Source organism: Megascapheus bottae, chromosome X, assembly GCF_031878675.1.
Source record: "Megascapheus bottae isolate mThoBot1 chromosome X, mThoBot2.hap1, whole genome shotgun sequence".
Taxonomy (NCBI): domain Eukaryota; kingdom Metazoa; phylum Chordata; class Mammalia; order Rodentia; family Geomyidae; genus Megascapheus; species Megascapheus bottae.
Window position 1 is genome coordinate 5,394,213 of NC_143547.1, and position 14,729 is coordinate 5,408,941.

Here is a 14,729-nt window from a genome sequence, read left to right on the forward strand (position 1 = left end):
CAAAGCCCTTCTAGCTTCCTTGTTTTATTGCTGATTTGATGTGCTTGAATGCCAGCCAAAATATAAGGTGAATGGTAGATGCAAGCACTGGGTGGTTTCCATGGAGACTTCTTGCAGAAGGCTTACCTCTGTTTATCAGTTGTCAAAGAAATATCTAGTTTCGATTTGTGTGTGTGGGGTCTACCAATTTGAGTGGCTCCTTGAGGGGGAAATTCAGTTATACCTCTTCAAAGCTCTTAGTAAACAAAGGTACAAGAGAGATTTTTAAAATTGGTTTGTCAGTCCTGGGGCTTGAACTCTGGGTCTAGGCACTGTCTCTGTGCTTCTTTTGCTCAAGGCTAGCACTCTACCACATGAGTCACAGCACCACTTCTGGCCTTTTCTGTTTATGTGGCTCTGAAAAATCAAAATCAGGGCTTCATACATGCTAGGCAAGCATTCTAACACTAAGTCAGATTCTTAGCCCAAAAGAGCTTTTTAATGTGACTTTAAAGTTATAATAGGTTTTTCTGTAATTTAAGGGATGTTCAAATAGTTTTCTGTCTGAAATGGTCAAAATGTCCATTTGTTCATATGCAACAAATAGTAGTTTTGAGATCCATAAAAAGAAACCAAAGTTCAGTTCACATCAACTTTGGATCTTTAGGGTATCCTATAATATGAAGAATTCAAAGGCCCGACCTGTATGAAAATGTTTACAGACTACTAAATTTGTTTTTTGCTTCTAGTTAGCTATTGTTGAAATAATAGCTGGAGTTGGTGGTGGTGGCTAATGGAAATGGCCATAAGAGCATAGATTCTAGTTATGAGCAAGTCTTTTTTTAAATTTAAGTTTTATTATATTTCTTTGTACAAAGGAGTTGCCATTTAATATGTCTTGATCATCATTATTCCTTTCAACATTCACACCCATTCCTTCCTTCACTCTTCCTAATTTTGTGGGATATACATTGGATTCTTATTTTTTTGGATTGGTTGTGGGGCTTGGACTCTGGGCCTGAGCACTGTCCCTGAGCTCTTCAGCTCAAGAATACACCCTACCCCCTGAGCCACAGTTCCCCTTCTGCTTTTCTAGTAATTAATTGGAGATAAGTGTCTCATGGACTTTAGTCCCAGGGCTGGCTTTGAACCTTGATCTTCAGATCTCAGCCTCCTGAGTAGCTAGGATTACAGGCATGAGTCACCGTGCCCGGCTTACATTGGATTCTTGACTGCATTCTACCCCTCTTTAGCTCTTTTCATCTACCATTTTCCCCTTGACTAACTTCATCACTTTTAAGTATCCACTTCCTGGTGCTTATTTTGCTGAACTTTGATTTTGCCTTTCTAAGGAATTATACTATTTGACTTTCCTTTGAATTTACATATTTCATTTATATACACTTGCACACCACCCAATTCTGATTAAAGATAAATTCCCTAAGAATTTGCAGTCTCTACAGTGACAACTTCTCCATTGTGTTTTTTATCAATAAGTCAGGTACAGTAGATTTCAGTGTGCCATACAGTATCTTGTAACTCCTCCCATCAAGAGGTGGAGCCTCTTTCCAGATCCTTAAAAGTCTTGATTAACTTCATGATTTGCTTCCACAATAGAATGCAGTGGAAGTGACCTTGTGTGGTTTTTGCGCCTATGCATGAAAAAGCATTTATGTTTCTTGTTGCTTTGGGAACTCTGCCACCATGTTCATCAGGCTGGACTGGAAGATGAGAGACCATGTGGAGGAAAATAGAGGCCCCCAGCCAAACCAAGTCAATTGCAGAAGTGTAAACACTGATCTCACCTAAATCTGTGGCACCTGTCCCAGAGCAATGTAGTTGTCCAGATGAACTCAGCCCAAATTATTGTGTCCCAGAATTTTGAACCAAGTAAATGTTATTGCCTTATGGCACTTGTGTTTAGGGGTGGTTTGTGATGCAGCTGTAGATGATTGAGGGAGCCAAGTTGGGAAGCTCTGAAATGATTGTCTCACCTTTGATTTATCTTCTGTAACACCCAGGAAACTTACACAGTTAGTCAGTACTAGAAATTGTGTGTAAATTGAGCAGGAAAGGAATGTACTGGAGAGATTTTCAGCAGCTCCATTTTTCTCCAGGGAAGCTGAGATGTCTTGAAAAATGCACAGTTAGGGTGTATCACTGCCAGCCCACAGAATTTGTCTATTGAGGATGCTATTACTTTAGCTATTGTATATTGGATACTTCCCCCTATACCACCACCATTGCCTACACTAGACTTCCAGTATAGAGCTGCCTTTAGAGCTGAGTGTTGTGTTACCAGAAAGCACTTATCTGTTTGTCCTACTTTGTAAAACTCATTACTGATTTCAATACCTGAGTAGGTGGTATTTATTCAAATTTAGGGCCTGTGCACGTACCTTAATTATGAAGAAATCAGGAAAGTAGCAGACTTTTCTTAGAGCTTATTTAGCTGGAAGCAGGTGGAAAACTTCATAAGGACTGGCAAGAGGTTTCATTACTGGGCACCAAAAGAAAATGACACATGTTCATAAGTTTCTGTCCTGTATTCTGGCCAACTCAGTTGGTTACGACACATTTCTGATGAAGCCAACTGTGCTTTGAGGCTGGACTTCTAATAGCTGCTTCAACTCACAGATATGTGCCAATGGCTAGTTTGAAGTCCAGAAACTATGGTGTCCTAACTTGGATGCATCTCTGACTGTTAAGCTATAAACAATATGTATTTTAGGTGATGCGACCAAAGAGACTCCAGAGTCTAACATTTAAGATAGCTATACAAATAGAACCACAGTAGTATTTATGAGATTGGCTTATCAGAGAAATATTAGTAGGAAACTGAGAGTGAGGAGATGGACAAAGACAGAAGAGAGCAGGGACAAACTTAATAGGAAAGAGAATAGAGGTGCATAGTTGGAAAATAGGAAATTTAGGCATGGGACAGGATTTGTGTGGTCAATATAATGTGACCGTTAAGTTACATTAGGACTGATAACTTGATAATCATGCTGGGGTTTGGTCCTGGTTGGTTAAATCCAACTGAATATGCCATGGTGGTGTAGAATGCCTGCCTGGGTAAACTGGTTGTTTATGAGACCTTGGTAGGGAGAAGGATATCACGAATATGAAAAAAAAAGCCCTTCTTCAGCCTTGGAATAGTTATTTCAAATGGGATCAAGTTCCCATCTGACTTTCAGAAACACAAGAATTGGGTTTGCTATTTTAACAATTGGACAGGGTCTTTATGGGACTTGGACAAAGAAACCAAACTAGTGAAATTAGATTGCCTACTTTTCCATTAATATGTGATTCTAGTATGAGTTTAGCTCCATGTTAAAAGTTCCAATCTATCTAGATTTGAGGGGTCAAGAATGAGAACTCAGTGTGATCTGAGACTGGACTTCCATTAATTCATTCTCTTCACATGTCATGGATCTATGTAGTACCATTGCTTCCCTTACTTGGAATGTCTTGGCTTGCTTTATCTTCTAAGTCATGAAAAGAAGTGTGTGTGTGTGTGTGTGTGTGTGTGTGTGTGTGTGCGCGCGTGCGCGCCTGTGTGTCTGTGTCTGTCTGTCTGTCTGTGGTATAAAATATAGAATGGATTAAAGTAAACAAACTCAGGAAAATCCCAAATAAGCTGACTCTAATTTTATTTTTGATCTCAGCTCCTGATTAGCTAGGATTACAGGTGTGAGCTACTGTGCCCGGCTTGTTTATTTTAAGTTGGCATTTACCTAGTATATCTGACTAATTTAAAATATGCCTATAAGTAGTTTATTTCTCCCTCCCTCCCTCCTTCCTCCTTCCTCCTCCTGCTCCTCCTCCTCCTCCTCCTCCTTCTTCTTCTTCCCCCCTCTCTCTCTCCCTCTTCCTCCCCTCCTTCTGTCCCTCTCCCCTCTCCCCTCCCCCCCTCCCCCCTCTCTTGTTTTTCAATTTTTAAGTCTTTCCAAGGAAGCCTTTAAAAGAGAGAGGGACTTATTCAAACCTTTGAACAGTTCTGAAAATTTACTATATGCCAGGTAGGAAGGAAATTATTTCCGACAAACAGCATGTATATGGACTGGTTACTCAGCACAGTCACTTAATCTTACAGAATTAGGTAGGGGGAAGAAATTTTAGTGCACAGCAGCCTCTTCCTAGAACTTGGACCAGGTTCCTCCCAAATGTTTGGTGTATTTTTCTTATTTGCATCCAGCTGCCCAGCAGTTTAGTGTACATACATCTGTAGGCTCTAGGTTAATTGAATTCATGTCTTCTTTTCATCTCCTAAGAAAATAAGCCCTAAGTCTATAGGTTCTTATTCTGAGAAATTTTCATCATGGTTAATCTAAGATGGTTCCAGCTGAGAGTATCAGCTGGTCAGAATCATGTCTTTATATTTGAGAAAAGCTCATTGACTTCACTTTTTTGAAGGAGCAGTTCTATAAAATACCTCCTGCTAATTAAGTATCTGTGATATATTGCCACTCCCTTTTCCATAGATGTCATTAAAAACATTTCTACTTATAACTTAGAACTTTTTCATATATAATTTAAACTTAAAACACTTTTGAGTAAAATTACTTAAGCACATAACTCTGGTTTGGATTGAGAAGTCCAAGGCTATAAGGCTTAATATGTAAAGGCTTATAATTATTTTCTCTTATTTGAAGTTTAATATTTCATAAAGCTCTTTGTATAACTCTCAGAGGTTTGGTGTACAAAGAGAAAGAAAAGTAATCTGTAGGCTTACATCACATATATGTATAAATATAAATATATATATATATATATATTTGGTTGCAAAGCAGTGATTCTTATGGTATATGAGACCAAAAGTAAATAAGGTGTTTTACTGTCAAATTAGACTGTCTTAAAACTACCATAATAAATGTTATACCAGCAATTTCAGTTGCCTTTAGTAAAGACTTTTCCAGTTCAATATAGTAGTTACAATAAAAGACTAATTAAAGGCCAAGTTGATAAAAAAATCATACTTTCTGAAATAAGTTGTTAAATTGTTCATATACCAAAGTTTAAATTTTTTCCTTCCTTCCTTCCTTCCTTCCTTCCTTCCTTCCTTCCTTCCTTCCTTCCTTCCTTTCTTCTTTCCTATCCTTCTTTCTTTCTTTTTTGAGACAAATTCTCTATGAAGCCCAAGTTGGCTTCAAACCCCTCATTCTCCTCCCTTTGTCTCCCCACTGTTGAGATTACAGGCATGTAAAATTATATCTGACTTGTAATTTCTTTAAGTTTGGAATTATTCTGCAAGAGAACTGTTTTATAACTGGAACTGCAGAAATGCTCTTGGTGGGGTCCTTTTTCATGCATAGTCTATACATTAAGATGTGCGAATATATATATTTTTGATAAGGAATATGAAACTTAGTTCCTTATTTATTTATTTATTTATTTATTACTTTTGGTCAGTTGTGGGCTTAAACTCTGGGCCGGCACTGTCCCTGAGCTCTTCAGCTCAAGGCTATTGCTCTACCACTTGAGTCAAAGTGCCACTTCGGTTTTCTGATGGGTCATTGGAGATAAAAAATTTTTATGGACTTTCCTGCCCAGGCTGGCTTTGAATTGTGATCCTCAGATCTCAGCCTCCTGAAGTAGTTAGGATTACAGGCATGAGCTACCCAGCACCTGGCTAGATTTTATTTTTGAGTATAAATTCCACTCAGTTGAATGGGAATTTATTGACTGTATCTTGTGTGCCCAATCTTGTGTAAGGAGGTACATTTTAATGAGAGGTAGAGATAAACAGATAATTATAATGTGGAAAATGTTAAAATAAACATTACAAAATTTTGAAAAAATAAACCTCCATGATCCCCATCACTGACTTGGAACAATTATTAACTCATGTTTTTGCTTATTATTTTGCTTATTTATTTCTCTCCAAGCTTTTTTTTTAGCCAGTCCTGGGTTGAACTTAGGGCTTGCACTCTATCCTTGGGCTTTCTCAAGGCTATAGTTCTACCACTTGAGCCACAGCACCACTTCTGGCTTTTTTCTATGTATGTGGTACTGAGGAATTGAACCCGGGTCTTCATGCATGTTAGGTAAGCACTCTACCATTAGGCCAAACTCCCGGCCACTTTCTCCAACCTTTTAAAATGTATTTATGATAACATATCATGAAATGGTCATCATAGGATTGAGGGCTCTCAAAACACATTTGGAAAATGAAGTATATTCTAGAAGTTGGGAAGTTACAATTGAGAAGTACCGTTGAGTTCCATCTAGGTTGAGGAGGAGGACATTGTAGTTCCAGGTGGTGGGATGAAAACCAACAATGACTGCAATGACTTGAAAGTATTTGTACAAGCATTGCTTTTTAATGTTCCTCTGAAAATGAGCACCCAAAATATAATTGCAATGATTGTGGAATTGTTTTTTTTTCTTTTTTTCTGAGAACTTTGTCAAAATAATTCACGTTCAACTTCAGTAAACCAAGATGATCTACAAGCAGTGGTAAAGACTAATCTGTTCTCTGTTCACTCCAGTAACTTTCTAGACTTTGAACATCCAAACAAGCCCCTTTAAAGTCACTCTTCTTTGTAAGAAAAATAGCAACTACTGTTTATGTCACTTTTGTTTGTATCTTTGAAGAAGGAGAACCATACATCAGTTTTGAAATAATCACGAGTACGTAGAATTTAATGATCTGAATGAAAAACCTCCCTGTAAGCTGGAGAAAAAGAAACGAGTGTGTGTACACGTAGATTCCTGAGGGAATTTCTGGTTAGCTACATGTGAAATCTGAAAGGTTTCATCATATAGGCTTGTCTCATTTTCCTGTTATGAAATGGGGTTTCAGCATTGTTCTTTCTTGACTGTTTTCAGATCACAGAACTGTGTGGTGTGAAGCGAGTTGGTTATTTTGGTCCAACACAATTTTACATTGCTCTGAAATTGATTGCCGCAGCACAGTCTGGCCTCCCTGTGCGAATAGACAGTATTAAATGTGGTAAGTATCTCACATTTTATGTGTTTTATTGTTTGTGACCAATTTCTTATTTAGGCTATTTTTAGTAGTTTAAGACCTGTTCTGTTTCCTTTTGTGGACTTTTTTTTCTTGTTTCTTCCTATTCATTTGTACAATAAAGTAAGAAAACGTTGGGTGGCTTAGTTATTTTTTTTTATCAGTCATAGGGCTTGAACACTGGGCTTGGATGCTGTCCATGAACTCTTGAGCTCAAGGCTATCTCCCTATCCCTGGAGCCACAGCCCCTCTTCCCATTTTCTAGTGATTCACTGGAGATAAGAATCTCACAGAATTTAGTCCCCAGGATGGCTTCAAACCTTGATCCTCAGATCTCAGCCTCCAGAGTAGCTAGGATTATAGACGTGAGCTACCTGTGTCCTGCTTAGTTATTTTTTATTAAAGAATTTCTTAACATTGATTTTTACACCATATTTCAAATGACATGTTTAACAAACAAGTTTTTAAGAAGGGAATCTCTATATACAATCACTGGCACTTAGATTGTAGAACATAATCAAAATTAGGCTGAGGGTTTGTGTGTCATAGATACATATTAATCCTTGTAATAAAACTTGTCTATAGAGTCATATGTTTTTATGTCTATATAGTTGTGTTTATATTTCCAATACCATGTCCATAGCATTGGGTATGCAACTATTGAGTCCTCGCTCTTGTACATTTTGAATCTAATAGCCACATATTAAGGATACACATGCACCTTTTGTTCCTTTGGTCTTGACTTGTCTCACTCAACATGATTCATTCTAGATTCATCCCCTTCCCTGCAAATGCCATTATTTTATTTTGTCTGTTGGCTATGTAGAATTCCATTTTATATACATATATATATATATAGATAGATATATTACATTTTCTGTATCCATTCATCTGCAGTAGGGAATCTAAATTGTTTCCATTGCCTGGCTATTGTGAATAGTGCAGAGATAAACATAGCTGAGCAGATGTTCTTATCATATCCTGGGTTATGGTGTTCAGAAGAGATGCCCAGAAGTGGTATGGCGGGATCGTAGGGAAGGTCTATTTTCAGTTCTTTAAGAAACCTCCACACTGCTTTCCAGAGTGGCTGAACTTGCTTACAATCCCACCAGCAGTGCTGTAGGGTTCCTTATTCTCCACAACCCCACCAGCATCTGTCATTGTCTGAGTTTAAAATCTTGGCCATTCTTGTTGGGGTAAGGTAGTATCTTAGGGTTGTTTTTATTTGCATTTCTTTATGACCATGGGTGATGAACATTTTCTCATATGATTTTGTGCCATTTTAAACTCTTCTTTTGATAAGTCTCTCTTTAGTTCCCTTGCTCATTTAGTGAATGGTTTGTTGGGTTTGGGGGGGATTAGTTTCTTGAGTTCCCTGTAGACATTTGTCTGATGTATTATTGGTAAATATATTTTCCCAGTTGGTTGGCTGTCTCTTTACTTTTGTGGATATGCTTTTATCTGTGCAGAAACTTTTTATTTTTAGGTAGTCTCATTTATCGAGTCTCTCTCCAATCTGTTGTGACCCTGGGATTCTGTTCAGAAATCTTTTGCCTGTGCCTATGAGTTCCAGTGTCTCTCCTACTCTATCATGTAGCAGTTTCATGGTTTCCAGTCTGACATTGAGGTCTTTGATTAATTTTGAGTTAATGCTTGTGCATCGTGAAAGGCTAGGGTCAATTTTTAATTTTCTGCATGTGGCTGCCCAGTTTTGCCAGCACAATAATTGAATAGGCTGTGTCTGTTCCAATGTATATCTTTGGCTCCTTTGTCAGATACAAATTGACTATAGGTATGTGGTTCTATTTCTGGATCTTCTATTCTGTTCCATTGATCTTCTGGTCTATTTTTGGGCCAATACCATGCTGTTTTTGTTATTATGGCTCTATAGTAGAGTTTGAAGTCTGGTATTGTAATACCACCTGCATTGCTCTTTTTGCCTTGAATTGTTTAGGCTATTCTAGGTCTTTTCTTGTTCTATATGAACCTTTAGACTGTATCTTCTATTTCAGTACAGAATGTCTTTGGGATTTTGATGGGGATTGCATTGAATTTGTGTATGAATTTTGGCAGTATGGCCATTTTCATTATGTTGGTTCTCCCTACCCATGAGCATGGGATATCTTTCCATTTCCTGGTGTCTTCTTTAATTTCTTTTGTTAGGCTTTTATAGTTTTCATTAAATAATTCCTTTACATCTTTGGTTAAGTTAATTCCTAAGTATTTTATTCTTTTGGGGGCTATTGCAAATGGGATTATTTTCTTGATTTGGCCTTCTGTTTGTGTATTGTTGGTGTACAAGAAGGCTACTGACATTTGAAGGTTAATTTTGTAAACTGCCACTTTGCTAAAGTAATTTATTAATTCTAGGAGTTTGGGAGTGGAGCTTATTGGGTCACTCAAGTAGAGGATCATGTCATCTGCGAATAGGGATAGTTTAAGTTCTTCTTTCCCTATGTGGATCCCTTTGATGTCCTTCTCTTGCCTTATTGCTCTGGCTAAGGGTTCCAGCACTATATTGAAGAGAAGTGGAGAGAGTGGGTATCCCTCTCTTGTTCCTGATTTTAAGGTAAATGGTTCTAGTCTTTCACCATTTAGTATAATACTGGCTGTAGGTTTTTCATATATGACTTTAATTATTTTAAGGAATGTACCTCTTATTCCTATTTTTTCTAGTGCTTTCAACATGAATGGATGTTGTATTTTGTCAAATGCCTTCCCCACGTCCAGAGAAATTATATGATTCTTATCCATAGCTCTATTGATATGATGTAGTACATTGATTGATTTGCGAATATTAAACCAGCCTTGCATCTGTGGGATGAAGCCTACTTGATTGTAGTGTATAATTTTTTAAATTCGTTTTTGGATTCTGTTGGCTAGTATTTTATTGAGGAGTTTTGCGTCTGTGTTCATTGGAGAGTTTTTTTTTTTGCCAGTCCTGGGCTTGAACTCAGGGCCTGAGCACTGTCCTTGGACTTTCTCAAGGCTAGAGCTCTACCACTTGAGCCTCAGCACCACTTCTGGCTTTTTCTCTGTATGTGGTACCGAGGAATCAAACCCGGGTCTTCATGCATGCTAGGCAAGCACTTTAACCACTAGGCCAAACTCCCAGCCCCTAGAGAGTTATTTTTTTTAATGGGGGAAATCATAAGTTTTTCTTTAACAGGATGTTGGGAAAGAATTTCTAGAATCTGAGACAAAATAATAGCATTCATTTTAATTTTCCACTTCAGATAACTATATTGTTATTTAATGATGTGTTAGGGATTAGTTCAAAGTAATGGGAAAGTAGGAATTATGGGAGAATGAACCATCCCTTTTCTCTCTCTTCCATCCCTTCCAATTATAGCAGATGTCCTCTTCCTCCTCCTCCTCCTCCTCCTCCTCCTCCTCCTCCTCCTCCTCCTCTTCCTCTTCCATCTCTTCCATCTCCTCCTCCTATTCTTTTTTGCCTTTTGTTGTGAGACCAGGGCTTAAACTTGCTACCTGATGCTTTGGTCATTAGCCAGAGCTTTACCAATTGATCCTAGTTTCCAACCCCTCTCCCCTTGTCTTTGATACAAGAAGTCTCATTGTATAGTCCAGACTTGATCGGTACTTGCTATTTTCAAGTCTCAGACCTCTGATGACTGGGATTACAGAAATGTTCTGCTACATCTGGCCAGGTACTTATTTAATTCTCAGTTCCTGAAGCACTCTTTTGGTCACATAAGTGACACCAATAGTTTGGAAGAATGAATCTTTTCAAAATTCGAATTTTAACATTTTCTTGCCATCCCTATTCCTGACTGTTCTATATGCTCAAATATTTTCCACAAATTAAACAAAAGGTACAGCCCCCAACTGCCAGCCTCATTTCTGTTGCCTCAGCAGGAGTTTAAAAAATCTGTATGAAGAAGTTAACTATTGCATGAGGGTACTGAGATTCTTGGATAATTCACTGTGTTAACACATAGCTTTCATATGTGCACATACTATGCAGGAATTTTTTTTCTCATTTTGAGATAAAAATTACTCATCTGCAAAACAACAACAAACCACTCCTCATCTGCTTACTCTTGTCTTCTGTCGGTCCTGGCTGTGGCAGACAAAGTCTTTTGAAGTAACCATAGGGAATCATAGTCATGACATTGATCTTTATCAAGGGCTTAGAGTGGGCCAGACACTGTCTCCTTGAATCCTCATAGCATCTAACTAAATTAGGTATAGTGCTTGTATAAATTTGTATTAGGATAAAATGCTGTAACACATAGCAATATATAGTCTCAGTGCCTCAGTTGCTAGATATAGGTAGGTTTCTGTCCATATTGCACTATACAGTCTTAGGTTTTCAGAGTTAACTCTGCAGGGCAGTTGCCTTCCAGGTGGTAGCTCTGTAATCTTGGGTATTTTCCCTTATGATACCTTTAACATAGCACCTGTTTCCACCATTGCTACAGAAGGGAGAGAGTTTTCTGATGCTACTACTTAAATTATTTGGTCTGGAGGTGACTCGTGTTATTATGGCTTATAATGTTTTCTGGAGCTTGTCACAAGGATGCATCTGCTTCATTATAGAGCAGACTGTTTGGGGAACTGGTTACGAGGGAACACTGCAAGTTTCTACTAAGACATTATTAGTGTCTCTATCTTATAATTGTATAATTGAAGTTTAGGTAAGTTGAGTCAACTTGGCTAAGGTCCTAGGGTCAGTAAAATTTGGACTCAGCAGCTCTACTTCTAGTTTTCATGCTCTCTTATTATTATTTTTTTTGAAGTGGAGGATGCAGTGCTGGGAATGAAACCAAGAGCCCTGCACACACGAGGCAAGTGCTCTACTGTTGAGCCACATCCCCAACATTACTTTCTTTTCTTTTCATGGGGCTTGAATTTTGGGCCTGGGTGCTGTCCCTGAGCTCTTCAGCTCAAGGCCATCGCTCTACCACTTGAACCACAGTGCCATTTCTGGTTTTCTGGTAGTTAATTGGAGACAAGAGTCTCATGGACTTCAGTGCCCTGGCTGGCTTTGAACTGCAATCCTCATCACATCATAGCCTCTTGAGTAGCTAGGTTTACAGGGCCAGCATTACTTTCTTGAGACAGGATCTCTGTTTATGTCCCCAGGCTGGCCTCAAACTCCCATTCCTGTGTCCATTCCACCTGGAAGCTCAGGTGTACAACCACCATGCTCAGTTCCTATGTGCTTAATTGCTATGCAAAATACCCCCTTCTCATTGTCCTTACTGTCCTTGAAGTAGCTGCTGATGGAGATCTACAATCATGGAATGTTTCCTAAGTGAGACAAAAATAATTCCCCTAAGAGCTTCTTTGTTATTATAGAATTAAATTCTGTGAAAGAAATTCCTGTTTTTCATTCAAGGCTAGTATTCTATTATTTGATCATAGCTCTACTTTTGGAAATATATTTCTTTTCTTTTTTTGTCAGTCATAGGGTTTGAACTTGGGGCTTAGGCACTGTTCCTGAACTCTTTTTGCTTAAGGCTATTGGTCTACCACTTTGAGCCACAGCTCTACTTCAATTTTTTGTGTGATTAATTGGAGACACGTATCTCCTAGGGACTTTTCTGCCCAGGCTGGCTTTGAACTGTGATCCTTATGAGTAGTTAAGATTACAGGTGTAAATCACTGGTGTCAGGCTTGAAGTAGATTGCTTTCTTGTGCACTGTTGCATGGGCAGGCTTGGTATTCCTTGCTGTAAGACATAGTAGTCACTGATATCAGCAGTCTCTGGCCCTGATGGTTGAAAGTTGCATCACAATGACTATGGATTGTCACAGGTATTGAAAGTTTTTATTCCATTGGAATTGTCATTAAGGTTTATTGTAGTATTTTCTGAATTTATTATTTGGAAAAGTTAGAACTGCTTTGTTGAACAAACTCAAGAACAAATTTCTGACATCAAGTTATATTTAAGTCTTTTGTCCAATTTGTGCCTATTTCTTTTTTTGTGGGTCATGGGGCTTGAACTCTGGGCACAAACTCCATTTCCCATTTTCTAGAGGTTAATTGGAGATAAGAGTCTCAGGTCCTTTTTGTGCCCGGGATTGGCTTTGAACCTTGATCCTCAGATCCCAGCCTCCTGAGTAGCTAGGATTACAGGTGTGAGCCACCATTTGTGCCCAGTTCTATGGCTTAATTTCAAGGGTCTGGGAGAAGAGTGTCAAAGTTACCACTTTTGTAAAAGAGTAATACCTTCTTATAAAGAATAAGGCTGCCCTACACTTCCTCCTCCCCCTTCTCCTCCTCTTGTCCTCTTACTGCTTCTCCTCCTATTTTTCGTTGGTCATGGGGATTGAACTCAGGGCCTGGGCACTGTCTCTGAGCTTTTTGGCTCAAGGCTAGAGCTTGACCACTTTGAGTCACAGTGCTACTTCTGGTCTTCTGGTGTTACTTGGGAATCAGCTTCTTAAAGACTTTCCTGACTGGGCTGGGTTTGAACCTCGATCTTCAGATCTCAGCCTCCTGAGTAGCTAGGATTACATGTGTGAACCACCAGCGCTGGCTGAAGAAGCATTTCTTATTTATGTTTTGTGAACATTGATGCTGCCTTTGGAGGTTTAAGGGTACTCAGAGTTCATTCTGAATTATCTTCTTTCATTTAAAGATTTATTAAATAAAAGTTATTCACAGTTAGCACGTGTTAAATAAGAATGAGAACAAGATTGGGCCAAATTTTAAGCTGCTACTTGGTGGCTTATGATCCACTAGTTTAATATTTGTTTCCATATACCTTGAAGTTCAATGAAGATGTTCTCTGAGGGCCTAATCTGAAAGTCTGTGGACGTCTTATGACTTCTAAGGAGTCATACCCTGGGAGTTATAGATGGATACTTTTTTTTGTCCTGATCCTGGGGTTTAGGCACTCTCCCTGAACTTCTTTTGTTCAAAGCTAGTTCTCTACCACTTAAACCACTTCTCTACTTCCGAATTTTTGGTAGTTAATGGGAGATAAAGTTTCATGGACATTCCCTCTGCACCTGGCTTCCAACTGCAGTGTTCAAATCCTGGCCCCTAAATAGCTAGAAATACAGGTATCAGCCACTGGATGTCTGGCAGGATACTCTTATTTTATGGCATGAGCCTCTGTGTGTGTGTGTGTGTGTGTGTGTGTGTGTGTGTGTGTGTGTGTGTGTGTGTATGTGTCAATCTCCATCCCTGAGTTTTTCTTATTGTAAATGCCACCAGTATCTCTAGATACATAAGATAAAACAACAACAACAATAGAAGTCATCCTGGTTCCTTTGCTTTCCCACAATATAGTCCATGAAATGTTCTTGTGGTACAGCTCAATCTCATTGCCTTTTGTTTCTATCCATGTTTCCACCTCTACCACTTACCTGGATAACACAATGGTTTTGTCATTGGTCCCTGGCCTCCTCTCTTTGCTCCTATCTTATTTCTCGTATTGGAAAGAATGATTTTTTTTCTAAATAGACATCATATCATTTCCTTTTCTTCCTTAAAACTCTCCAGTTGTTTGTTGTATGTAGTCCCTAGTTCAGAGTCCCTGCAATGGCCTAAAAGATCCTGTATAATCTAATCCCTGTCTACTGGTCCATCCTAGTCTCAGATCTCTACCTCTTATTTTCATTTTTTCTCTTAGCATCATGGCCTTTAGCTGCTTCTAGGTGATCTTTTCCATTCTGTGATCATGTACTGTGTCAAAGTCTTAGGTTCCAAGGGTTCTTGTCTTTCTTTCTCTTTCGCATGGCTGTTTCTCATACTTGAAGAATCAGAGACTGTCCCTACCATTGTACCTAAAGTAGGTCTTTTCAAA

General features: G+C 38.7%; 1 protein-coding gene across 6 annotated transcripts in view; it reads left to right on the plus strand.

Annotated features, from left to right (window-relative positions):
- Reps2 (RALBP1 associated Eps domain containing 2) overlaps positions 1-14,729 on the plus strand; it is a 188,694-nt gene that overhangs the window by 46,927 nt on the left and 127,038 nt on the right. For all 6 annotated transcript variants that reach the window (XM_090326959.1, XM_090326962.1, XM_090326964.1 and 3 more), the window contains exon 2: positions 6,811-6,934. In XM_090326959.1, the coding sequence (XP_090183085.1) occupies positions 6,811-6,934 (124 nt within the window). The remainder of the gene's footprint in view (positions 1-6,810; positions 6,935-14,729) is intronic.